This window comes from Cladophialophora bantiana, assembly GCF_000835475.1.
Source record: "Cladophialophora bantiana CBS 173.52 unplaced genomic scaffold supercont1.1, whole genome shotgun sequence".
Taxonomy (NCBI): domain Eukaryota; kingdom Fungi; phylum Ascomycota; class Eurotiomycetes; order Chaetothyriales; family Herpotrichiellaceae; genus Cladophialophora; species Cladophialophora bantiana.
The window spans coordinates 1,552,587-1,576,760 of NW_015971575.1; the positions used below are offsets into that span (position 1 = coordinate 1,552,587).

At 54.0% G+C, this 24,174-nt stretch overlaps 6 protein-coding genes across 6 annotated transcripts; 1 reads left to right on the forward strand and 5 right to left on the reverse strand.

The window, feature by feature from the left end:
- Positions 1–135: 135 nt before the first annotated feature.
- Positions 136–1,637, forward strand: Z519_00572 (uncharacterized protein; the record flags this gene model as incomplete). The annotated part of the gene is made up of 3 exons (XM_016758329.1): positions 136–445; positions 541–786; positions 931–1,637. The coding sequence occupies 3 exons, from the start codon at positions 136–138 to the stop codon at positions 1,635–1,637; spliced, it is 1,263 nt and encodes a 420-aa protein (XP_016625578.1).
- A 5,257-nt stretch (positions 1,638–6,894) lies between these two features.
- Positions 6,895–8,133, reverse strand: Z519_00573 (uncharacterized protein; the record flags this gene model as incomplete). The annotated part of the gene is made up of 2 exons (XM_016758330.1): positions 6,895–7,870; positions 7,934–8,133. 2 exons carry the CDS (start codon positions 8,131–8,133, stop codon positions 6,895–6,897), a joined length of 1,176 nt encoding a protein of 391 aa, XP_016625579.1.
- A 3,031-nt stretch (positions 8,134–11,164) lies between these two features.
- On the reverse strand, positions 11,165–12,652 carry Z519_00574 (uncharacterized protein; the record flags this gene model as incomplete). Its single annotated transcript, XM_016758331.1, has 2 exons — positions 11,165–12,113; positions 12,291–12,652. 2 exons carry the CDS (start codon positions 12,650–12,652, stop codon positions 11,165–11,167), a joined length of 1,311 nt encoding a protein of 436 aa, XP_016625580.1.
- Positions 12,653–14,612: 1,960 nt separating this feature from the next.
- Z519_00575 (uncharacterized protein) lies at positions 14,613–17,988 on the reverse strand (the record flags this gene model as incomplete). Its single annotated transcript, XM_016758332.1, has 2 exons — positions 14,613–15,465; positions 15,518–17,988. 2 exons carry the CDS (start codon positions 17,986–17,988, stop codon positions 14,613–14,615), a joined length of 3,324 nt encoding a protein of 1,107 aa, XP_016625581.1.
- Positions 17,989–18,884: 896 nt separating this feature from the next.
- On the reverse strand, positions 18,885–20,465 carry Z519_00576 (uncharacterized protein; the record flags this gene model as incomplete). The annotated part of the gene is made up of 2 exons (XM_016758333.1): positions 18,885–20,262; positions 20,338–20,465. 2 exons carry the CDS (start codon positions 20,463–20,465, stop codon positions 18,885–18,887), a joined length of 1,506 nt encoding a protein of 501 aa, XP_016625582.1.
- Positions 20,466–22,129: 1,664 nt separating this feature from the next.
- Z519_00577 (uncharacterized protein) lies at positions 22,130–23,523 on the reverse strand (the record flags this gene model as incomplete). Its single annotated transcript, XM_016758334.1, has 3 exons — positions 22,130–22,701; positions 22,755–23,123; positions 23,202–23,523. The coding sequence occupies 3 exons, from the start codon at positions 23,521–23,523 to the stop codon at positions 22,130–22,132; spliced, it is 1,263 nt and encodes a 420-aa protein (XP_016625583.1).
- Positions 23,524–24,174: the final 651 nt, after the last annotated feature.

The window sequence follows — 24,174 nt, forward strand, 5'->3', positions numbered from 1 at the left end:
TTCATTCCTGGCGGGCCTTAAATTTGGGATAACATAGAAGCGCAGCGCAGCGCAATCTCTGGGTTGCAATCCAATCCAACAGACTCGCCCGTCTGCCTTGTTGTTTCATATGTCGCTGCGCTCACCGTCAGTGTCATGGCCTACTGGCATGACCGTCCTGCGACCGGCGGCGGCGCGCCTGCTCCCTACATGGCGGCCATAGTCTACTATGGCCTGCTGCTGACCCTCCTCCTCCGAGTTGCCGCTGCCTTACAGTCCGTTTCCGGGTCCCCTTGCGAATCTGTCTGCCTCGATGCAGGCTCCCTAGAACAAGACATCGTCTGTCTCGACGCTGATTACCAGTCCCTCCCCTCGGGTCGAGCGTTCGAGAAGTGCGTGGAATGTCAGTTGAACAGCACGGCGGTAGATACGGCGAGCAATGAGACGGATGTAGAATGGGCATTGCGTATGAGACACTATTTTTTTTGTTTGCTTCTCTCTTTGAAGGGTGCGAGATTGGAATGCTGAGATGTGTGCGCCTTTTTTTGCGAAATCTTGCAGTGGCCCTTCGTTACACACTCGCCGGGTGCATGTTTGCCATTCCCGAGGACCATATCTCGATCAGCAGTCCATGTCAGGTCAGCTGTGCACCCTTGAACGCCTCGATCGGATACCGTATTACAAACGACAGCTCGACCGCTCACCCGGGCAACGACTTCTGTACCGCCTACCCCTTTGACGACTATACGATCAACCGGTGTGCTACATGTTATAGCTTCATCCCACAGCAGTTGTACCAGGCAAACTGTAAGCTAAATCCCCCACCCCCCGGATTCATTTTTCACATATATATTTTCTGCAATATTCTTAAAAGGAAGAAATGTTCCCCCCCCCTTTTTTTTTTTTTCTTCTTTGTGGCTCATTCGCTTTTCAAATCGCAAAAATATATAGTTCTACAAGCTCTGCACATCGCCTGCCGCCAACCCCCCGAACCGGGCAAACCGTTCTTCCCGGACGCAGAGTCCATCTTCAACGAGACGCTGATCGCCGGCCCGGTGCCGCCGTCCAACAACCCGGGCGGCCACAGCGGGTTGCACGGGTGGAAACTGGCGCTGGCCATCGTGCTCCCGATCGTCGGCGGCATCATCCTCATCTCGGGCACGTGCTGGGGCTGCTTCATGTTCACACGCAAACGTCGCCAGCGGATGGCCCAGACAGGCCGCATGAGCCGCGTCCACGACGCACACGCCGACAGCATGTATTCGCCCATGTCCGCCAAAGCCGAGGCCTGGAAAGCTGAGGATCTCCCCTGGGGCGTGGCGGAGCCGCCGCGGGAAATGCACGCCATCAGCCCGACGATGCTGCACGCGAAGCATCCAAGCCCCGGCGTGGCGCAAGGCAGGTGGAGCCATCAGACCGGAGGAACAGGAGGATCGGAGCAGAACACGCCCCTGAGAAGCAGTTTTCAGCAAGACACGGTCGGGCCCGGTCCCGAACAGGTCCGAGATCCAAATCTTCATGATCAGTATTTTGGCGTTGGCGAGGAAGTGGACGATTTACCCGGCCCGAGTGGAGGACACGAGTATTATCCTGGGCATCCGCAGCAAGGACTCGGACAGCTCCGCGTGGGTGATGATGAACGCGGCAACTTTATTTGACGGCAATGCGGGACAAATTCATCACGACGCCACGAAGCGCGGGAAGAAAGATGGAAATTCTACGATGACACGACTTCCAATATGACAACCCCAGCTGTTCAATGAAACCGTCTGACAGACCGTTCGGACAATATAGAGTCATGGGGAAGGCTGTCACGGACTCTTCTTTTTCTTTATTCATTTTCTGTTATGTCGGCCAATTCTGCAGGCTGTGTGCAGTCGGCCAACTCCTTCAGCAGTCACGGGAGGTCTCCGTGGCTGACTGCAACGAAATGTATTGTATATGTCCCCTACGAGACCTGGAAGAACCTCGCCTGTTTCCACCAAGGGAAAAGGAGCCTCAAGGAGTAGATAGACGTGTCCACCCATTCTCGCGAGGATCAATCAAACCAGATTCTGTTGTCGTCGGATGACAGCTTCTGCGAAGATAACGAGTTGCCAGACACGGGTCTTCGGCAGCCTCGTGGCGGTGCGGGTTTCCTGGTCGGAGAATAAGATGGAACCGGGTTTCCTCCTCCTTCATCCTCGAACTGCAATTGTACTGCTGTGCAGTCTCTTGTTATTGTGTCTGCTCTCTTGTAGCACGCGATAGGGACCCCGGCCGCCCCGCGCTCTCCCTCAGGGAAACTTCGGTGTCAGCCCAGGTACCTCTCGACCCCCTTTTCGTCTGCAGCCTTGTCTCGCGAGACGTGTCAGCCTTACCATTTCTTGCATCGTCTTTCCTTTTAGGTTCTTTCTTGGTGCTGCTGCTTGCTGCCTAAGACCTGGGTTTTGTCTTGCGCTAGGGAGTCAGTGAGGACGGCTGGCAGTAGAACTGAGGGTCGGCGTTAACTTTGGGCTCGAATCATGCTGACTCAGGAGCTTTACGTACCCAGAAGGCTCTATCGCCAAACACATCACACATTTATTTGTATCATCACCCTCCTGTTTTGGTCCGAATCTTTGCGGCGAATAACACCACTTGAAAATTCAATCGTTGTAATGTGTCTATCTTTCCAACAGCCTCCGTGATAACCTCCTTTTGAGCCTTGTACGTGTCGAATGTGCCACAAAGGGTTCACGGATCGAGAGGAGTAGGATCGCAACGGGAGCCGTCCAGGGCGAAGGAAAGTTCAAAGGCATTTCTGGACCAAGTCAGCCTCCCGTTGAAAAATATGCTGTCGATCGCTGCACGTTAGAATGGTTCGTGGTCACCAAGAAGATCTTGGCCGCAGGCGTAGCAATGTGTCGGCACAAACAAAATTATCAAGCAGCGGACCTCAACACGAAAGTCATTCATTTAGTGGCAGGTAACTTCTTTGGAGCTTGGGGACGAGAACATGCTGAACAGGGGGGGGGGGGGGGGGGAGGGGGGTTGGCAGATAGAGGGATACCTCTGCTATGAGCGGCGTGCCAGACGAGCATCCTCCGAGCGTATTGTCCGACTTGATTGCAGGATCGAGGAGATTTCAAGGCGTAAAGCTAGGCAGGTGAGGTACTTGGCATCATGAGTGTACGTGCAGAGCAGATGGGTCCAGTCTGTCTCGCTCTAGGCTTTCTCGAATGTAGAACCCTTTCGGCAATAGACAATTGCTTAGGAGGCAGGAGATTAATTCGCGGCTTTGCCTGAAAAGCAAGTATCGTCAGCAGCTTGCCATAGAAGAAGCAATGCCAGCCCACAGATCAAGATGCAGCCCAAGGCATTGACAAGGAGCTCGTCCAAGACTGTAAACCTTCACCAGGACTGATTGCCCCCGTGCCGAGTATTTGCTCACGAATCTGCGGAAGTGCGACCCGCCTCTTGAGTGGGCACCCTCGTCTTTCCTGTGAATTCTGGCTCCTCCCCAGTTGGCGACATCTTTCAAATCGACTGAGATAACCTCTCCATGGTCAGAGAAAATTGAGGTGATCGGCAAAGAGTTCGGACCTGGATGTAAGTTAGGGTAACGGCAGCCACCTAAGAGCGGTCGAGGATCGACGGCGTTCCCAGACAAGGTTTCAGATCATCGTCTCCATCGCGGGCAGACGCCTGGAAAGAAGTCTTCGAGGGATGTTCAGGTCATGACGAGGGTGTGCGTGGCCAAGCAACCCGTAGGGTTAGCAAGGCAAAATAAAAGGTTCATTCGGAGGAGTGAAGCCCTCGTGGATGATTTAGGTCTCAGGGCGACACGAAGCGAATAGCGTGCCTCATCTCGCCTCACTTTTTCAGATGACGATAAGAAAACACCCTTGGGACCCGTCCGCGGGACAATTTTTGGTTCCAGCAGTGCCAGGGTACAGCCACGGGACAGTCTGTAATAGCACAAATGGTCGAGGTGTAGAGGGCGCAGTGGACATTTGAGGTAGCGCTGGGCTCAGCAAGAGGCGGTCTATCAACCCGCAAAACGCCTTCGTTCGGCCCGGGAGTCAAGAACAGAATCGCAAGTGTTATGGTCAGCGTCCCACGGTTTCGGCCTCTCGCAAAGACTGGTCGGCGGCCATTGGGGGGAGAGGCGCGTCTTGTACGTCCACCCAACTCACCTGATATTCGCGCATGTTCGCTATTGCGCTCTCCCAATCGCCCCTGCCTTTCGTGGTCGACTGGCCCAATCGAAGTCTTTTTGCAAGGTCCAATTTAAGCGTCCAAGCTTTGCTCAATGTTCTCGCCAATCCTACCGCAGCGGATCAGTATCTGAGGTCTGTCGAGGTCTAGAATTTGACGTGTGTGAACGTACGGTTCAGGATTTCAGAAACTGGGGTCCTGCAATCGACGCTGGCCCATTCCATGTTTCAGCTTCGAAGCCAGGGCTCGTATTGGATGGACCACGTCGCTGAATCGGGCAGTTCGCTCTGTCGCTTCGGTAAGGAAGCCCGAACCTAAAAGCCCCAGACGAGGCGTCAGGGAGGCATCATCGGAAAAGGGGTCGGATGTGATGAACTTTATCTCATCGGTGCAGAAAAGGCCGCATGTTAGATGATCTACTAATAGTGAGCACCGTCCACAGGGATACTGGGCGACGGCGACGGCGACGGACCTGTTGACGCGCCGCAAACCTGCTCCCCCATTTGATTTGCAGCTAGAAGTTCCCTGCGAGGACTCACAGGCGCGCAGAACGTTCTCTGCATCACGCCCCTACCCAGGTCGCAGCTCCTTCACCAGCGAGGCACTGAGTTTAGCCGCTCCCCACGAAGATCGCTGAGTTGCTGCCCAAACTCATGTCGTGCAGGCATTACCCTGAAGTTGGAGTCATTGAGTGAAGGTACGGTACATCCTGGGCTGCGAGGGGCAGGCAGTGGCAATGTCGATGCCCAACGTCTCCGAACGTCACTTGCGCAGGCTGCTTGGGAGCACAGGAACTTTCAAGGCTCGGTTTTCACGGATACATTGCACTGTCAGGTTAAGAAAAGTAGTTTAGGCAGCACTTGGTTGATCGCCCTCGGGTTGAGGACGAGTACAGATCTAAGCAGATGACGTTCCACATGGCATCAGTTGGCGAGAGCTTGTAATATTCGGCTCTCGCAAAAAGGACCACGGATGGAGGCTGAGGGAGGATTGCAAGCAGAAGAAAAGCATTTAGGTTCACAGACAATCACGCTGAGCATTGACTGAACACGCAGTCGGGAACCGTGTACGTACTTCCTGTGCCAAGGGTTCAAGGACCAGCTTCTCGACGCCTTTCCGTCCATCGTCGCGCTGCAAGAGCAAAGGAGCTGGAAGAACATGCATGCTAGGCTGGCCATCGGGCGCCCGGCCAGGCTCGTCGCAGAGAACCATGCAGGCGTTGGGCAATGGGCAGCCTTCTCCGGCTTCCATCTGATCACGCGCTGCTCGAGTAGAATCTTCTTCGCGACATCTCCTCTTGCGTCTTCATTTGCTTGCACTTTGAACAGCCATCACGCTGCGTTGCATTGCTGTCCTCGCCTTTCCTGTGCCCAACCATCGCTTCTTGTTGGCCCGTAGCTCGTAGTTTTGCTGCGCAGGCGCTTGGGTCGCAACTTGGACCATGCGGCTCCGAGAGCGGTCAACAAATAACCAGAGTCGGTGGCGGCTTTCAAGGCGTAGAATGCCCGCACATCCGTGACGATGGCTCTGGAGACCCAACCCTTTGTATACCCCGTGAAGGTTGAGAGTGCATGCTCGACATTGGCGTCTCCCTGTCAGGAATTCACAGCACTTGGGCGGCAGAAGCCTCCCTCCCAGCGAATAGTCTTCCGCGTGCGTTCTTTCTTATCAATCTCCTTCGAGCTTGAGACCATGGGAAGGACATGTCTGTCGAAGCCGGATCGTCTGTTGTATTGACACATCAAGTCTACATATCTTTTGGTCACACAACACCATGACAGGATTCAATACTCCACTTCTCGTGCAGCCGTTGCGATCCAGTCGGCACTGGAGTGATGACTGAGAAAACTGGCCTTCGAGGCTCGGTTGTCAGAGACGGAAAGCCGCCTAGCGAAGAGTGGTGGCTCGGGGCATCTTGGAGAAATCTTCTGTCATTTGTGCACTGCGACGACCGGTGGTCAGCATAGAGTTCCTTCAAGATTCTTTGCACTTTTGGAGTCAAAGCCGAAAGTCTGACATACTGGGAATGACCCCCAGAGAGAATCCTTCCTTTCGCCCCCTAGGTGCAATTTGCATCGGGGGCCTGGTCGCAATTCACCATTGCATTGTTCTTGGCTGGAACTTTTGTACTTCCCGATCCGCACGCGCCAGTTAAGCCGTGCATGGACAATGGGCATCGTCCTCGGCCGGTCCGGCAAAGGTAATGCTTTAGTGATCGTGTAACATGAAGGTTGCAAGTGCTAGATGAGCCTTTGGGCACCAAAATTTTCCGCAATGCTCCAGATGTCCCAGTCATCTGTGAGAAAGCAGAAGATATCGTAGTGCATTTGGGGGAAGTCCCCAGTTTATTCGAGCACCTGTAACGTGTGACCATCGAAACATTGTCCTCGGAATAGATGTTATTGCTGAAGCGGTGTGTGCAAATTGAGGCTGTGTTTTCGGTTCATCAGGTGCGGCATACAATGGGTCTTAGCTATGGCCTCAGAAACCCCCTCCCACTACTGGACTGGCTGCCAGGCATGACATGGTGAGGGAAAGGCCGATACACAAGTTCGATCATGAACCTGCACGATCTCGCTGATACTGGAAATGGGTATTTGCGGGCGAAGAAAATCAATGAGCTCCAAAGATCCATATAGAGTAAATATCTGGCATGTGCATCATTGAACGAGGATGAATGAACCCCTCTTCTTCGCAAACTGGAATGAACAAGCAAACATGAACTGCGGGGACTCTTCACTGAAATCCCAACCCTCTAAGTCTGGCTCTTCTTTCGAGGATTATGCTCTCGGTTTGTCTATACAGAGCGTCGAGCTGTTCCATAGACAAGGAATCCATCAAAATTTTGGCGACCTGGGTGGCTGCGCTGACTAGTTGCAGCATGTACCGGTCGTCCTTTGGCGTTCTGGGCTGCTGGTCTCGGTTGTTTTGCTTCAGGGCAAGCGAGTTCTCTAACGTCGTAACGAACTGTTTGATTTGGTTATCGTAGAGCACACGGGCTGGGATCCTTCGCTTTGTAGCAAGCCTCTTCAACAAGTACGCCCACTCGGTCCACTCGCGGTCTCCGGGCGTGCGGACCCGTGGTTTATCCCTTTCCAGCGGGATGGGAAACTGATATTTTGCGACAAAGTGAAAGGCGCATCGGGACAAGATATCGTTGACCCGTGATGTGATTTCGTCTTGCTCCTCAATGTCCAGGTGGACCGGGAGGGAGGGCAGTGCCTGGGACCGTGCATGCTCCTGTTGCGGCACAGGGAGCGGAAGAAGTTGAGAAGGCCCGTCGAACTCGTCTTGGTTGAAAGGTCGCCGCCGCGTGTGGTAGCGGGTAGCAGTCCTGCCCAGTTCGGAAGCCCGTCGGTTCTGCGTCTCCAGATCGTACTCTGCGTAGCCTTGACTTGTGGGAGACCCTGTCTGAAGAATAAAACTGTCCTGGCTTTGTCTTCGAAGCGCGATGTTCTGGTCATCGGGATTCGACCTGGGAGGAAGACCGTGCTGCGGATACGAGCCGGGATCAGAGGCGAAAGTAGACGATTGTGATACAAACGAGAGTGGTCGGAAAGGATCACCCACAGCAGTCGCAGTAGGCATGCGGGTTGCGCTATGGATCTCCGGTGGGAGCCTCTGCCGCAGCCTCTCCGACCGCTCAGGTGATATACGGCCGCCAGATTCCCCGGCGAAAGGGTCGTAGGTGGACGACGGCCACTGAGAGAATCTGCGGTGTATCGCTGCGTCAACAGAGAACAATTAGGGCATTAATGTCCGGTATTGCACTCACCTCTGGAAAGAGAACGGAGAAGAGGTTTCGGCCAGCGGTCTCGACGTGGCCGTATCTTGCTGCCTGGAAAACGAAAAGTCCTCCTTCTCCGACATGCCCGCGGTGTTGTCTGTTAAATCAAGCGCAAACTGAACCCCCGGAGCGAGTCCCGACGAATAGGTAGACTGGAGATTGTTGATCGGAGACCTCAAGGCCAACATGATCAGAGCGGCCAAAATGATGGACAACCGGGGGAAGAGGGCAGAGAAATGGAGATCGGAAGAAGAGTGTGATCTTGACTCCCACTACGATAGGAGGGTGTCGAATGATCTATGGCCAGGGGCTTCGTATAGGGTGCTCATCAGGTATTGGAGCATAATTTTCGATGCCAACCTGGGTTCGCGAAAAGAAACAACGACACGGACAACCCAATAATGAGGATATTGAACCTCGTCAATGACGGCACGTGGAGGGGACGAGGCAGTGACTTTTTGGCCCTCTGGTGCCTCAAGACTATGCGCGAAGCTGTGTGATTCCGCAATCCCCGGAAGACTCTAGTTTCTTACGAAAAGACCCACTGGACAGGGGCTGAAACAAAAGTGCCTTGACCCTGAGCAGCGGGTTCTTGCCGACGGGCATGGATGAGGCGTTGAGGCGCTCCCCGTTCATTGCGTACCAGTTTAGCAGATTAACAAGGTCTGCCTTAGCAGTTCGACGGAGAGCGCCACTGATTAGTGCTCGCAACCCAAAAGTTGGTACCCTAGGTTGTTCTGGAAGCCCTAGTAATTTCTGCGCGGGAAAGAACGGCGTTACTGACGGCGACTAGAAATCCATCTCTAGCTTATTTTGGCGGTGCGCAAACATAAGGTTTTGATGCCCGAGACGCGTTCAATGGACGGTCCTCGTATGTACTTGGTACCCTCAGTGTTTAAGGTGAGGTGCATTGCCTACCAGTCACGCGGGCACTCGCGATCGACACATGGTTGAATAGACGCTGAGAGCCGTAGCGCGTGGTTGTCCCAGTACTAAGTTCGTGCCCAGGGACCACGAATTCTCGAGTGTCGCACAGCCCTAAGATGGAGAAGAGGGTTTGTTAAAACGCCTTGGACTGGCCGTTTCGAGCAGAAGCGGTGGATCATGCCCTAGGATTGGCTCGGGTGAAGAATAACAACGGATGATGAGCGTGAGGCGTCGAGCTAGCGAGTCGCATGGGGCGTCAACAGCACCAAGTCCCTTTCAGCAGGTATCCAGAGATCAGTCTGTCGCAAGATCTGATACTTGATTATACCTGGTCTTTGCTTTCGTGGAGAATTACTGACTGCGGTGATTCGTGTTAGAGCACAGCCGCACAGAATGGTTTGATGGGTGTCTGGGAAGAGAGCCAGCCAACCGCAGCCAGGAAGCCGTGTCAGAATGTCAAGTCACAAAAAGGTTTGGCCATTACAACATATCTGCCTTAGGGCCTCGCTGATCGTATGGTAGACGAAAGATTCAAGACAGACTGGAGAAGACCCATTGCATTATTGCTGCCCAAACCCAACGGCTTGTCCTGGGCCTGGTGCCGATCACGGAGCTGATCTGCGCTGGCCTCGGTGAGGCGGCGGAATTTTCTCGAAGCAGGGCAGCGAGGTCCTCAGCGTCCAAACAGAAGGCACCAACGGGGGGATTCGATTGTGAATGCTGGTCGATGCTGGCTGATGCTGGCTGATGCTGGAAAAGGTTCCCTTGTCTGGACCAGGGGGGAAACTGGCCCTTACAATAAGGGGGAGGGGACGGATCAGGCTACTGAGGTGAGAACGTTACGCCCTAGAACCGTGACGGTCTCAGCAATAGTCGGCCAGAGAAAGAAGAAGTTCAGCATGGCCGGTAGTTAGAGAGAATTCCAGTTTCCCGAGGCTCCTACCTAAGTACCGAGTACGGCGGAAGGGGATCCATCGCTCGGAGAAGGAGTGCCAGACGGTTTGTGGGCCAGAGAACAGGTCCAGGGTCATGGATTCCGTGCAAGCGGGAGACCAGTGTGGTTCAGTGGAGGACGCGGGACGAACGACCCAGGGAACTGTGATGGGTGGCTCCGTCGTGAGCGAGCAGTCGTCAAATGGGGGATTTAGAGTTGGGGCGAGGTTGAAATGGAATAGTTCGAGAGGCTACTGTACATCAGGCAATCAGGACGACGATGAGGGAGCGGAAAGTGGAGAGGTGGTACCGGGTACGAGGAGTCCAGTACCTGGTACCTCCAGTAGTGGTGGTCCCTACCCTGTACTTGTAGAGGAAAGGTGGGCAAAAATGGGAAAAAGGGGGAAGACCAGGGATGGAGCCTTGGAGCCTCGCTATTTCCCGGCCCGTCACATCCCCCTGTCCGCAACATCATTGGCGGATGCGCCTGCCAAGCCGTCGGCGACGTCACTGCCCACAAATGCCGGTCGCGCCGGTCACGCGCTTGAGGCTTCAGTACAAAAGATGAGACGGCGAACGCGCAAGGCTCCCCCTCCCACATAGCACCACCACCTCATTTCCTTGTCAACACCACCGCCACAAGCTACACAGTACGAGATCTTGCACCCAGAGTACCCAGGACAATCTCTCTCCCGGCCGGATGGTACCCCAGATGACACCCACAGAGCTGGATTCCCTTCATATTGCGGATAGAGGAATTATGCAACCACCACCAGCACAACCATGTCCCTCCGTCTCATGTTTCCGACGGCCAGGTACCCGACATTTCCCACTTGTGCACCATTTCGGCCCCCTCACTTCGGTGCTTAATGCCTGCTGCTTCCAGGATCCCCAAGCAGGTACCCGGCGGCTTTCCAGGGCTAGATCCTAACCCGGGGGTAAGCACTGCTGAGTTCGTTCTTTGCGACTCAAGTCTCAAGGAGTCCTTCTACACACTCAGACGGGTAGCTGCACACCCATGTTTACCATCCTACCACACTACCACTCCAAGTACTCGGTACACTACTTGTACGTATGGCGACTCTACCCAACGCTATCAGAAATCCAATTCGAAAATCGCGCATCCTCCAAGCACCGATCCCCGATTACATAGTGCTGACTCAATCTCATCCTACGGCAAAGCCTTTGTCTACCGGTAAAGAGTGTAGGTACTTGGTATGTACTTGTTACTCGGTCCCGCAAACCCGGGCCTGGCACCTCTGGCACAGGAATCTTAATCAAATCATTCCACATCTACCCACACGGTGGATTTCTCGTACGTACTGCGTATCATCATTCGACAAGGGGCTGCCGATGAATTCACCGTCGCTCTCTTGTCAGTCGTTTAGCATAGTGCTGGTCCGCATTGGCATCAGTTAGCACAACTAAAGAAAGCATCCATCTGCCGAGCTCGCAAGCCCAGAAGCCACAACAAGGGCCCGCGAAGGGGGCCGCAGCACTCACCTCGCAGCTGGCTCTGATTCCCGCTTCAAGCCCTACTCGAGGTTGATAGCCGAGAATCCTCCTGGCCTTATCACCACTGGCATATCGCATCGCGCAGGCATCCATTACGCTTCCACGCGAGAGGGTCGTTGGAGTGCCCGAGACTCGCGTAAAGACTTCCGCGACCAAGCCCAGGACCCAGCCCAGTCCTTCTGGAATGTGAATTTGCCAGGCTGGCGGGAAATGCCCAAACTCTTTCCAAACAGCAAGGCTGAATTCCCGGAAGGAAATGGGTTCGTTGTTTTGGATGAAGAAAGTCTCCCCTGCGGCGCTTTCCGCTCTTGCTCGGCCATTGCAACCACGCTTCGGTTCCGCTGATTGGAAATCCAATAGGTTCTCGACGGCAAGGACGTGCGCGTCAGCCACATTGCCGACGTAAGTCGTGTCCCAGAGATTCTTCCCGTCTCCAATCACCCAGCGAGTCTCTCCTTTTGCAATACAGGCGTGAATCGGCGGTATCAGCTGGTTGTCTCCTTCGCCAAACAGCACTGACGGTCTCAATACGCATGTCGACATTGACTTGTCATTTGCTGCAATCACAATCTGCTCCGCCTCGACTTTACTCTCACCGTAGATGGACGACTTGGGCGAAACAGGCCATCTTTCATCAATGTTGGCATAGGACTGGCTCATGTCGTCTATCACGGTGCAGCAACTACTCGTGTACACAAATGCTCTGCATTTGCTTTTCCTGGCTGCGTCGACCATGTGCCGCGTACCCTCCACGTTGACAGCTTTGACCAAGGCTTCTAGGCGCCGCGCATACCTGCCAAAATAAAGCAAATGAGCCATTGTGCATCATTACAAAGTGAGAAATGTCGAGCCCGATAAAGGTAGGATGCATATATCGGCCCCTCTTGAAGAAAAACGGCTCCTGGCGCCTGGAGACGGAAGCTGCACCATTCGGACAGCACCGCTTGCACAACATTCGAGACGGACCTACCTCTCGCTCAAAGATGGCACAATACCTGCTGTGTGGATGATGGCATCTGCATTGATCATAGCAAGCGCGTCCATGACGCTCGTCTTATCTGTGATATCGGCCTGGACATATCCATACTGGCACCCTCTCAGTAAGTCCAGCTCATCGTCTCCCTCGTGACTGTTTCTTTGCCGTCGATCCTCGCCCTTGTCGAGAATCCAGACGTCCCATTCAGGATGGAATTCCTGCAAGGATCGGACAATTGCGGAGCCTACAAACCCTAGGCCACCTGTCACCATGATTTTGACGGGGGTTGAAGAGCAGTTTGGTATCTTTTGGACGGTGCCGATGGTCCCTGAATCTCCTTCGGCAAGCTTCGCCATTTTAGCTCGGGGGTCTTCGCAAGCAAATTCAACGAAATTCAAGGATGAAATCAGGGGTCTGGCTGTTTACGAAGGCCGTACAGCATGGCACAAGAAAAGATTCACATTGCATCCAGCTCCTGCCGTCGAGCAGTGCATTAATCATCACTTGCGTTGGACGGAGCCACAAAACGAATGAGAACGAGGAGAAGTCGCCCGTGCAATCACACCACACGGCAGCTCCTTCGTCTCGCTCCGCACATTTGCCCTTCTGTCTGACTCCCCGTAATACCCGCCGGAAGGGCCAAGCAAAAGCCCGTCTGACAGCAGCAATTTCCGGGCCGTTCCCCACAGCAAGCCTATATTCCCTCGGGCCCTTGTGCTCCACCCACGGAACACGGACATGCTTCCCCATCGGTGCTCGTGCATTCTTCATGGAGTCCTTCGAAAAGGTCTATCTCGCTTACAGGCTTCCAATGCTTCTAAAGCTTCCATTTCCCACGCCAGGGTCGCCAGCGACGCCATCAGACGGGGATCATGATCACCGATGCATGCTCATCTTCGATAATATGGACGCCACTTATTTCAACTTCCCAATAGGTGCAAGTGGGGCCCCCATCGGTGATCAATGATCATCCGTCAATATTGCAAGGACGACGCGAGTCGAGGCGAGGCGACAAGATACTGTACCTTGGTCCCAACGGCGCGGAACCCTTGTCATGTCGCCGTCGGCTACTATTTATTGATATCCTGGCTTATTTCCATAGGTACTTGGTATAGTGACCTCAATCAAGTTCAGCTGATGTCTCCAAAAAGGGTCAAGTAATAGGCTGACTCAGTCATGTCTGCGCACGGCACGGCGTACCAGGTACCTTGGTTGACTCGGTGCCTAGTCTCCATCGCCTCTCCCCAGTCCGCTTCCCCGGCCAACGGTGACCAGGTACATATCTAAGTAGGTTTGTATCTACCGTAAGTACGTACTCACTTTCACGTCCCGGACAATCAAAATCAGAACAGCTTTACTACGACCAGGGATCGAGAATCTGCGACCTTGCAACTTCGCTTCGAGAGCGACGCGAAATAGCAGTGGGAGTGGAAATGAAGTACGGATGTGAACGCCGACTGCGAATCCCAGTGGCGACTCTACCACTCTTCGCCGTGTACGATCCAGCGATGGAAGTCCTCGATCATTGGAGCCAAGTCCTCCCATGCATTTTAAGTTTTTCTTTTTTGTTGTATGTGTGTACACTCGGGAAGGGAGGACAGCAATTGGGAAACACGATCCGGAAACAATTTCTGGCTCCACTACCGAGCACAACGCAACGCAAAGAACAAGTTCGCTCAGCGTCTGGAAATCCAGGAACCCACGCATGGCGGACAAAGACAGGAGTCGGCAATGAGGGCGATGCGAGCAATGGTCACTTCATTAGTGTCATTTGACTTGGTCATACCACTGCACACACCCACACACACACAGACAGACAGGGAGACAGAGAGAGAGTGGAACCGGAAAGGTAAACAAGAAAGCTTCAGTAGATTTTGCTCTCTTCCTCTTCTTCTTCTTCTTCTTCTTCTTCTCCACCCATTGTTCTCTTTCCTTCCTGGAGACAAGAAGCCCCTGATAGCCCTCACCTCGTCTCGTCTCGTCTCGGCTTGCCTTGCCTTGCGTGCATTGCGTGGCCAAAGCTAACCCGCTTTTCGCCCATTCGGCGGAATCATTCTCAAATTTTATTCCACACAATAAGTCGGTTGGTGCCCAAACTGTCCAAGCCATCCAAGCAAAATAGAGTAATGCATAGTAATGTCGCGAGAGGCATGTAAAGGAAGGTAAAGTAAAACGCGGGCAGCAAATTGGTGATTGATGTTAATCGTACAAATATCCCAAAGCATCTCCCATTGTTCCCGCCTCCCAAATCAATCATGGCCCAACCAGGTCTTGGTTCAGCCCGCATAGCACACCCCCCAAACAAACGGCACTCACTCACTCCTCATCGTCCTCGTCGTCCACGTATCGTGGACCCCCGGCTGCCGGGGTAGGCGCATCAAACCCACCGCTAGCGTACGGCGTCGGCGCGCTCGCAGCAGGAGTGGGGGCGTCAAAGACGGCCAACCGATTGTTCTTCAACGGCTCGCGATTTGCACTCTTTGCGAAAGTCGGTGGTGCCGGAGTCGGCGCGTCCTGGACGGCGGCTGAAGCGCCCGGCGTTGGGGCGCTGAGATACGGGGTGTACGCTTCGTCTTCATAGCGGCCAGACCCAGATGCGGACGGGGTAGGTGCTGAGATTCCTGGGGTCGGTGCGTCGTACGGACGCGCACCAGGCGTTGGAGCAGACGCTGCGGAACTGCCGGGGCCGCCCCAAGCTGGGGTGCGTGATGAGGCTGAGTTATAAGCTGGTGTGCGTGAGCCGGCTGCAAAGGCGTCAAAGCCAGAGGAGCCAGAGGAGCCGAATCCGTGGTCGGCACCGTAGGGAGTCTTTGCACTGGAGCTCCAGGCCGGGGTGCGTGAACCTGTGTTGGCGGAGTAGTTGCCTGCGCCCCCGTACGAAGTCATGCTACCTCCCCCGTAAGAGGTCTGCGAGCCTGAAGGTCCCTTCCATGTCGGTGTGCGGCCGGAATCGAGGCCACCGGATCCAGGGCCGCTCCACGCAGGTGTCCTTGACGAGGTCCCCCATGCTGGAGTTCGCCCTCCATCCATGACGCCCATAGGAGTTCGTCCTCCAAAGCCTGCATCGGGGACTCGGGAGCCGGGGACACCGAGCCCTGTTCTTATTGTTGATGGGCCACCACGTTGCCTGATCCAGTCTTCATATCTTGTTCGGTTCTGCGTGTTGGTGCTAGTGAAAATGTTAGCATAGGTGCAATGGAAGGGGAGTCTGTTGAACTTACTCAATGATCGAGAGGTCCATCTTGCTGACATTGATGACCTTGTTCTTCGTCTGAAGTTCAAGTCTCGCTTCGCCAGCTGTGGTGTCTTTGACAATAGCACGGTGACCTTTGTATGTTCCCTTGTTGATATGCACGAGTCTCCCTTGAAGAGGATCTCGTCCTGGTCGTTGCGGAGGAGCCATGGACATGTCTGGTCGTTTCATTTGGAGGGCGGGATTCATTTTCGTCAAGTCGGTGCTGGGAGCAGTGATGCGTCCACCCTTTGCCGCCGTGGTGATAACGTTGGTGCAGCGATTGACCCAGACGCCCGCATTCTCGATTCCAAGCTTGTTGTGGCAAAAGACATATCCTCTGTGAATATGGAGAATCGTCCCGGATTTTCCCTCTCCCCCAGACTCTCGCACTACGTCGCCTATGCGAATTTCTGACCCGTTCTTATCCGTGGCAACAGCATTTTTCCGCGCTTCAATCTTCTGGATCTGAGAAGGTATTTTGGTCATCACGGAGCCGTTTTGGTCAAGGATCCGAACCGAATCTCGATCGGCTCTGATCACGCAGCCGACCGTGGTAGGATCAAGCTGCACCAGTTCTTGCACATCGAATTTGCTGCTTCCTGCGCCACCACTGCCAGAGTCGGTGGCTTCTCTGAGATCTTTGCTAAAGACGGTGATCTCTTCGTTGCTGTTGTTGGTGAGGACCGTGACCTTGTCATCCTTGATCCGCAACACCATTCCCACTTCATCGCGGTACTTGCTGCCTCCAATGATTTTCACATTGTCGCCTTCCTTGAACCGTTTCCGCAGGCCCTTGACAGGCACTTCGACGAGCTGGCCGGTCAACTCGCCCTCCGAGACCATGATGGAGACAATGTTGCCATGAACAGCTTCCGTCTTGCCGACAATGCCCCTCTGTTCTCCCTCGTAAACTTCTACCTCGTCGCCAGGCATGTAGTTACCCTCAGCAGTCGTGTTCCGTAGACTGTGGGCCAAAGTTTCGAGATCAAGCAACTCAGAGCCGTCGGCAGCGGTTTTGGTCAGCTTGGTGATCTCCTCCAGTTTCGGGTTCACATTCTCGGTGATCAGATGCTGCAACTTGAAATCCTTGATCAAGAAACCGTTTTCGTAGGTGTCGCCTTTGTACGTGAAACTCTTCCCGGTCAGCCCTCTGTTTTGAGTCACAAATCTCTCGTGTCTCTTCTTGGCTTCAAGCTCGTTAAACAGCCTCTGTGGAGGTCGATTTTGAAAGGTGTTGATCGGCCCAAATGTATTTGGTCGTTTGCGCTTTGCATCTGCAAGAGCCGGTCGACCTTGGTCTTCATCCAAGCCGTAAGAAAGTCTAGGCACCAGCCGAAGGGTGACTTCAAGTCCATTAGTCTCAACGTCCTCGATCATGGCCAGGTCACCCATGTAGAGGCCTCGCTTGATGCGCACGTAGCCACCGACCTCCAGCTCCTTGTCCTTTCTAGTCCTCAACAAGTCGGGCATCTCAGGGATTGGGACAAGATTCATCTTCGATCGCGGATAGACATCCGGGACATTGGTGAGGGCGTCTTCGACATCGCTCTTATTGAGAGCTTCGACAAAGATGTACCCAGCCATGGGACCATCGCCCCTTTCAAAAGCCGAGATGATCCTCAGCTGATTTCGACCCTTGCTCTCGAAGTATTTCTTCATGATCCTGCTGACAATTTCTCTCTCCTTTCCAGCTTTGCATCTGACCCCCCAGATAGACGGGGAATTGACGTCGGGCATGAGCAGGTTCTGAGGCACGAAAGAGCCCTGGCTCAGAGCAGCAGCTGTTCTCCGACCATACCGCTCTTTGTAGGCTGCCGCCTGTTTCTCCAGATCCATCGAGGCCTCCATCTGTCGCTGGCGATCCAGTTCCCTATGCCTCGCGTCGTCGTGGTCTGCTTCAGGCGGGAGATCGTCGTCGGGATGATTCTGTTCGATGAAGTCCGGCCCGAGCTCGTCCTCCTCGGCTTCAAGTTCATCGTCATCCTCGTCGACTTCGGCTTCTTCTTCGAAGAACTGATTCAGACCTCGTCTCCGGCGCTTTCTGGGTCGACTGGTGATGGCGTCTTCATCCTCCTCATCCTCTTCTTCTTCATCTTCCTCGTCCTCATCTTCTCCGTTCAAGTCTTCGCCTTCGCCTTCATCGTTTTCACCATTATCCGCCTGCTCTTCTTGGTCCCCTTCATCATCGTCCTCATCGGGCGGCGGTCGTCTACTTTTGCGCACTGGAGAGGTCGACTTGTTGCCGTTCACGGCAGGTGCGGGGCGTTCGTCGTCGTCGTCCTCGTCCTCGTCCTCGTCCTCATCATTAGCTCTTCTCGCAGTGCTCTGCGGTTTTGAATCTTCATTATCCTCATCTCCGGCATCTGACCCTGCCTCGGCCCCGGGGTTGAAGTCATTGTCTGATTCTTCGTCGTCTCCACCAAAGTCTTGGTTCAGCCATGATTGTCCGGAAGCCATCCTGGTCGGTGGATCTCACAAAACAATGCTCTGGGAGGCCGTGTTCGTAGATATAGAGGGATCGACAGCTGGCCTTGAGAGCGGCCGGGAGGGAAGAGATGATAGAGGTGGGAGATTGTGAAAGAGGCGAGGTGTTGGTGACAGCGAGACCAAAAGAATGTCTTCCTCTACAGCGCAGGCGACTTGATGCTTGGCGGGAATTTGATATCACGTGATTAGTTCTCCTCATCACCAGTGGTCCCTTCCAACACTACTCAGCAGAGTTTGAATGTCACTCGAAGCCCTAGAGTTTCAGTTCAGATATTTGCTGCAATCTAGAAGACCAACCACGTTGAAACCCAACCTCTCTAATATGAAGCAGTTTTTAGTAAAGTCTACCTTTGGGCGCCGGGGCTGAGCGGAGATTCGAGAACGAAGTCGGATGGCATGTGCTCGTGGAAACCACCAGAGCAAATTGACTTAACCTTGAGGCTGATGCCAACGATTATTGCTCCCATCCACCACAAACCTCTGGTTAACTGATATGGAGCCTCTGCCCTCTCTGATATCCATCGTCTGTGGGTTCTCCGTTGTATGGTTACGTCAAAAAGGACAGTGGCAAATGAGTTCGACATGGACGCCGTCGAGCAGCCTCGACATATGGCGAAACACAGGATGAGGTGCAGACTGGCAGCAATCATACTCCATTTCAAGTTAATTCTTGATGCTCATGCCTCCTGACTTCAACGGGATCGAGATTTTTTCAGTTACGCAATCTTCGTTCCGTCCTCTTGGACATACAAATGCTACACCAAATGTGGCCCTGTCGGGTTTTCATAAATAGCCTTGCTTTTTAGATCAAGCTTCTCCACCCAGGTCGTTCATTTCCAATCCACCTCATTCCTCGGTCTCTTCATTTACAACTTCAATCCCAAATTAACATGCACCGCCTTCGTCTGACTATAGGCCGCTAAACCAGCCTCGCCCAGCTCTCGCCCGATTCCGCTTTGCTTGACGCCACCAAATGGCACTCTGAAGTCCGAATCATTCGACGAGTTGATCCATACCATGCCGGCCTCGATCCTGGCTGCCACACGATGTGCGCGCTCGATATTGCTCGTGAACAACGCGCTGCCAAGGCCATAGGTCGTATCATTCGCCATACGCACCGCCTCATCTTCTGTCTTAAACGATGCAATCACCACGAAGGGACCGAAGATCTCTTCGCGGTAGATTTTCATATCGTCCTTGACCCCCGTGAAGATGGTGGGTTCGATGAAGAACCCTTTTCCGTCGCCGACGTTCTTATGCGGAACACCGCCGGCTGCCAAGGTTGCGCCCTCCGACTTCCCGCTCTCGATGTATCCGAGGACTTTCTCATATTGAGCCTTGGTAACTTGAGGACCTTGGAACGTATCGTCCGCAAAAGGGTCGCCGACTTTCGATGTAGTCTTGACCACCTCTTTGAACTGCTCGACGAATTTGTCATAGATACCTTCCTGAACGAGCACGCGGGAGGTGGCAGTACAGATCTGACCCATGTTTGACATGATTCCAATATGGGCCCATTTGGCGGCTTGGTCGAGATCGGCGTCGTCAAAAACAAGGAGGGGCGACTTGCCGCCGGTTTCCAAGGTGATGTTCTTCATGTTGACGCTGGCAGTCTTCATGATTTGTTTACCCGTGACCGTGCTGCCGGTGAAGGCAATCTTGTCCACGTCCAGATGGGAGGCGAGGGCGTGGCCCGCTTCCCTGCCATAGCCGTTCACGATATTGATGACACCGGGAGGGAAGATGCCAGGGACGAGACTCGCAAGGTAAAGAATCGAAAGAGGGGTCTGTTCTGCGGGCTTGAGGACCACAGTGTTGCCGCAGGCGAGAGCAGGGCCCAGTTTCCATGCTGCCATAGCCAGAGGATAGTTCCAGGGAATGATCTGGCCGCACACGCCAATGGGCTGCTTGAGAGTGTAGGCGAATTTCTGAGGTGTGGTGGGGATTGTCTCTCCATGGATCTTGTCCGCCCAACCAGCATAGTATCGAATGCAGTTGACGACCTCGCCCAAATCCTCGTTCAAGGCGACACTGTAGGGTTTCCCGTTGTCCCATGTTTCCAGCGTCGCCAGCGTTTCCTTGTTCTCTTCCAGGACGTCTGCGAACTTGTACATGAGGGCGCCGCGGTCGGTAGCCGGAAGGTCACGCCATGAAGGATCGTTGAAGGCCGCTCGCGCAGCTTTGACGGCTTTGTCAATGTCATCTGCGGAAGCTGCCTCGACGGAGCAAATTTCCTTCTCGTCCCTAAGCAGAGGAGAGGGGTCAGTATTGGTCGAGGGGCCATACCAACGCCCGAGAGGGTTCGTAGCGTCCACTCACGCAGGGTTGATGCTGGTGATCTTCTCGCCCGAACTCGACTTGACGAATTCATTGTTTATGAAAAGACCTGTTGGCAAGGTGATTTTGCGCCCATTGGGAGCTGTCAGCTCGACTTTCAAATCTGCCATCTTGGACAATGTGTGCGGGCCGGTTGAAAACAGTCGCAGCTCAATATGCTTGTTCCGAGAACGGTTCCAGGAAAGAGCGCGGAAGGAAGAGTACCTCAAAGTGGGCAACAGAAACTTCGACGAGCACTTGTACATGTAAAAAGGCAAGTCAAAGGAGAAAAGAACCACCCGGTTTTTGGATATGTCTAATCAAACAGGACAGACCCGCGTCGGCGTCGTTACAAGAGGGACAAGCCAATCCTAGCGACCAGTTGGGCAAGCTCTGAGAAGTTGTCTGGTTCGCAGGGACCAGCGAGCCACCCAGGAGCTGTTTCGGGACTTGATTGCCTGTTTGGAGCTGTCTAAGCCCACGGCGATCAGCGAGAGAGCAGCAGCAAGTCGCTGAGCTCCGATAAGGAAGAGGAAAAGAGGGGAACCAGCGACAGCAAGGTAGGGCAAGGAAGGGCAAGAGGGCAAGGAGGGCAAGTGAGGGGCACCTTCGATAAGCAGAGAGTGGCAGTTCTCCGGCTGCGCCTTCCCTTCCTGGGGGGGAAGCCCCTCAGGCCTAGTGGCCCAGTGCCTAGGCACCGAGTACTTGATAGGGACCCAGTGCGCACTTACTAATTTCTGCCGCACAGGCACATGCTCCTCTCCTTGACCAGGAACTTCAGCCTTGTCCCGTCTCGCTTTTGCCGAGGTCCTGTCGCCATCGTCCGGGATCAAGGGGCGAGAGATTGTGGAGGAGCCGGAGGAGCTTGCCGGGATGGTGGAAACGACCCTCATGCAGCCTGCAAGAGCGGAAGGGAACCAGAGCACTGGCACTCGGTATTTAGTATGCAGCTCGTAAACTTACCAAAACCCCACGTGGAAGGCTAGACCCGAGACAGAACCAACGGGAAGCGGCACTGGGCTAATTTCCGTCGTTGGGAGCATTTCACTCCTCTTTCAGAATTCGACAGGCCTCTTCTGCGGCGCCCAATTCGTCATTTCGAGAATAAATCCTTGAAGCTGGCAAGAACAGGAACGAGGGCGAACGAGGCTTGAGGGATTGAAGTAGAGTTCTGGAGCGGCGTAGCGCCTTGGGGCGAACACAATTTGTGGCCTGGAAACGAGCCTGTGGTCACCTCTGGAGGTGCGAAAAGATTTCAATCCTCATCGAGATAACGACAACCGGCCAAGTCTGACGCCTTAGGTACACAAGCGCCCGAAGGCGCACGGCGGCGAATGCAACTTGCTCATTTGGGAAATGTCTCGCCTTCATCCAAGGTCCATTGCTGTCTGGGCCCCGCGTGTTCGATACGAGGCTTGAGTCGCGGGAAGCATCCACGCAGCCCAGATCGACTCTGTGATATCCCTGTTCGAAACCTTCACCATCTCAGCCGTATTGCTCTTCGTGTTTGTTATCTTGCATCCTCCGTCCATCATTGGCCAAAGATTGCCAACATCGAAAAACCTCGACCATCTTCCCTCTGCTGACAAGTGTCGAGGCTAGGGTGTTTTTAGTCAATATTGCTCCATTGTACGTCTGTGCTTTCTTTTATGTCGCCGTCATTGTCCTGAGGACTGTGATGACTGGTCGACACCCATATCCGTACTTCCGCTTCTTCTTCTTCTTCTTCCTCTTCTTCTTCTTCTTTCCTTCATAGTTCGCCAGCGCCGTTAGCGTCGTCCGATTCGCCGCCGTTCTAGGAGTGGTTTTGCACCGACTTTCCGACTTCGACTGCGTCTGTGATTCCTAGGCCGGGAGCTCCTTCGACCACTCTATCGGAAGAAGCGTTGAGTCCATCGCCGTCGCTGGCGCCCGCCGTCTCCTCGCCTTCACCATCGACTTCCGATTCGTAACCGCCCATGATATCTCCATGTCCCAAAAAGATTGGCTCTCCGGCCAGATCAAGAATGAATCTCCACTCCTCGGGGGAGACGGCCGAGACGCTGAGTCGACTCTGCTTAAGCGTCTGCATATTCTCCAAAGCGCCACCAGGCTTCGAGAACGACTTGAGCTCCCTGAGGGTGATGAGGTTCGCAAATTTCTTGACAAATTCGACCTGGACAAGTTCCCACTTGGGCTTTGCGCGGTCGGACTTCGGGTCAAAGTATGGATGCGATGGGTCAAACGCTGATTCGTCAACGGTATGTTCACCAACGATCCGCATGACGCCAGCAATGCCCGGGATGGCACAGTTAGAGTGATAGAAGAACGCCAAGTCACCCTTGCGCATCGCTCGCATATTGTTGCGGGCGACTGCATTGCGAACACCTGTGCGCCAATGTTAGTAGAATCCCCTGTGACGGACAGACAACAACACGAACCATCCCACCCCTCGGGTTCCGTCTTAGCAGCCAGATCATCGATAGAGAATTTGACATCGTGACCTTTTTCCATTCGCGACTCTGGTTCAGCCTTCATCAGCCAGTATTGTATGTCATGGTCGACAGCAGCCATCTCTGCCGACTTTGTTCTGTCGCCATTGATCGCTGTAGGCGCATTTCCATCCGAAGTCGCGCCATCCTCAGACTCAGACTTGGGCTCGGACGATGCTTTGCTAGTCTCGGATTGGACCTTCGGCTTTTTACCACGCCTGCCGGCCGTCGTCTTAGCAGGGGATTTCGTATTGGACTTTCGGGTCGCTGCACGCTCTTTCTGGGCGGATGAAGTGACGGGTTTAGACGAAGTCGAAGCTGTCAATCAGGTTAACACCAGCACACTGCGGCCTCAAAGCCGTCACCAAACCCCACGAATTTGCGACTGACTTGTACCTCTCTTCGGAATAAGTTTCGCCATCTTTTGTTTGACAGCATGGTTGGTCGCGGTCGAAGCGGTAGCAGCAGCAGCAGCCTTGGGTGGCCTTCCACGCTTCTTCATCACGGGATCACTGTTTGCGCCGGCCGAGACTGCATTCTGAGCGCCAGATGAGCGGCGTCTGGTGAAATTGTACTTTGGCTCACTGACAGAGGTCCGCTTGGGGCGACCAGCGGGTGAGACCGCAGCTTGGTCAGGAGTGTCAGAAGTGCCGACGATGCGGACTTTCTTGGCCGGAGTGCTGGAAGTTGACGAGGCTTTGCGCTTCCTCGGCGGCATGGTGATAGCTTGAATTAATAAAGGACGTCCGAGAATTGGACAAGGCTGTGTGCTGAGACAAGCTGAGGAGACAAGCCGAGGCACGTGCTGTGTAATAGTAGTGAGAGAATCGCACTGTGTAGATGACAACTTTGAACTGAAGTCAGACCCTAATTGAAAGAAAGTTGACGCGTCGCGTGGGAAGATCGCGCCAAGCTTCGCCAGGTAGCCTCGGTAGGAGTGTGCAGCCTCGTGCAGCCTCGTGCCACCATTTTGTCCCAATCTGAACCCTACAAGTGTGATGGTCAAGGATGGTTCAATGAGTGTGAAGAGAGGTACAATTGAAAGATTTCTGCGCTTTGAGTTCTGTCTGTCTGTCCGCGAGGACGAAGATAAAGCTCACTTAATTTGCTATACTTTCTACAATTCTTTGTCACAATTAGCCTCCCAAAGCGACCCAACAACTAGAGGTTGGATTCAGATTCCATCAAAATGATCACACAGCTCTGTAGACTGCCGTTCATGTCAAGGTCTTGTCTGAATCAAACACCAGCCCGCCTTCTCCCCTGCTGACATCGTCCGGCGCCGGCCGGGATTAAGAACAGCCCTTTGGGGTCGACAGATCGGACGTCCAGCACCAGCGGAGTCCGAAGGAGCTGAGCGTTCTTCATT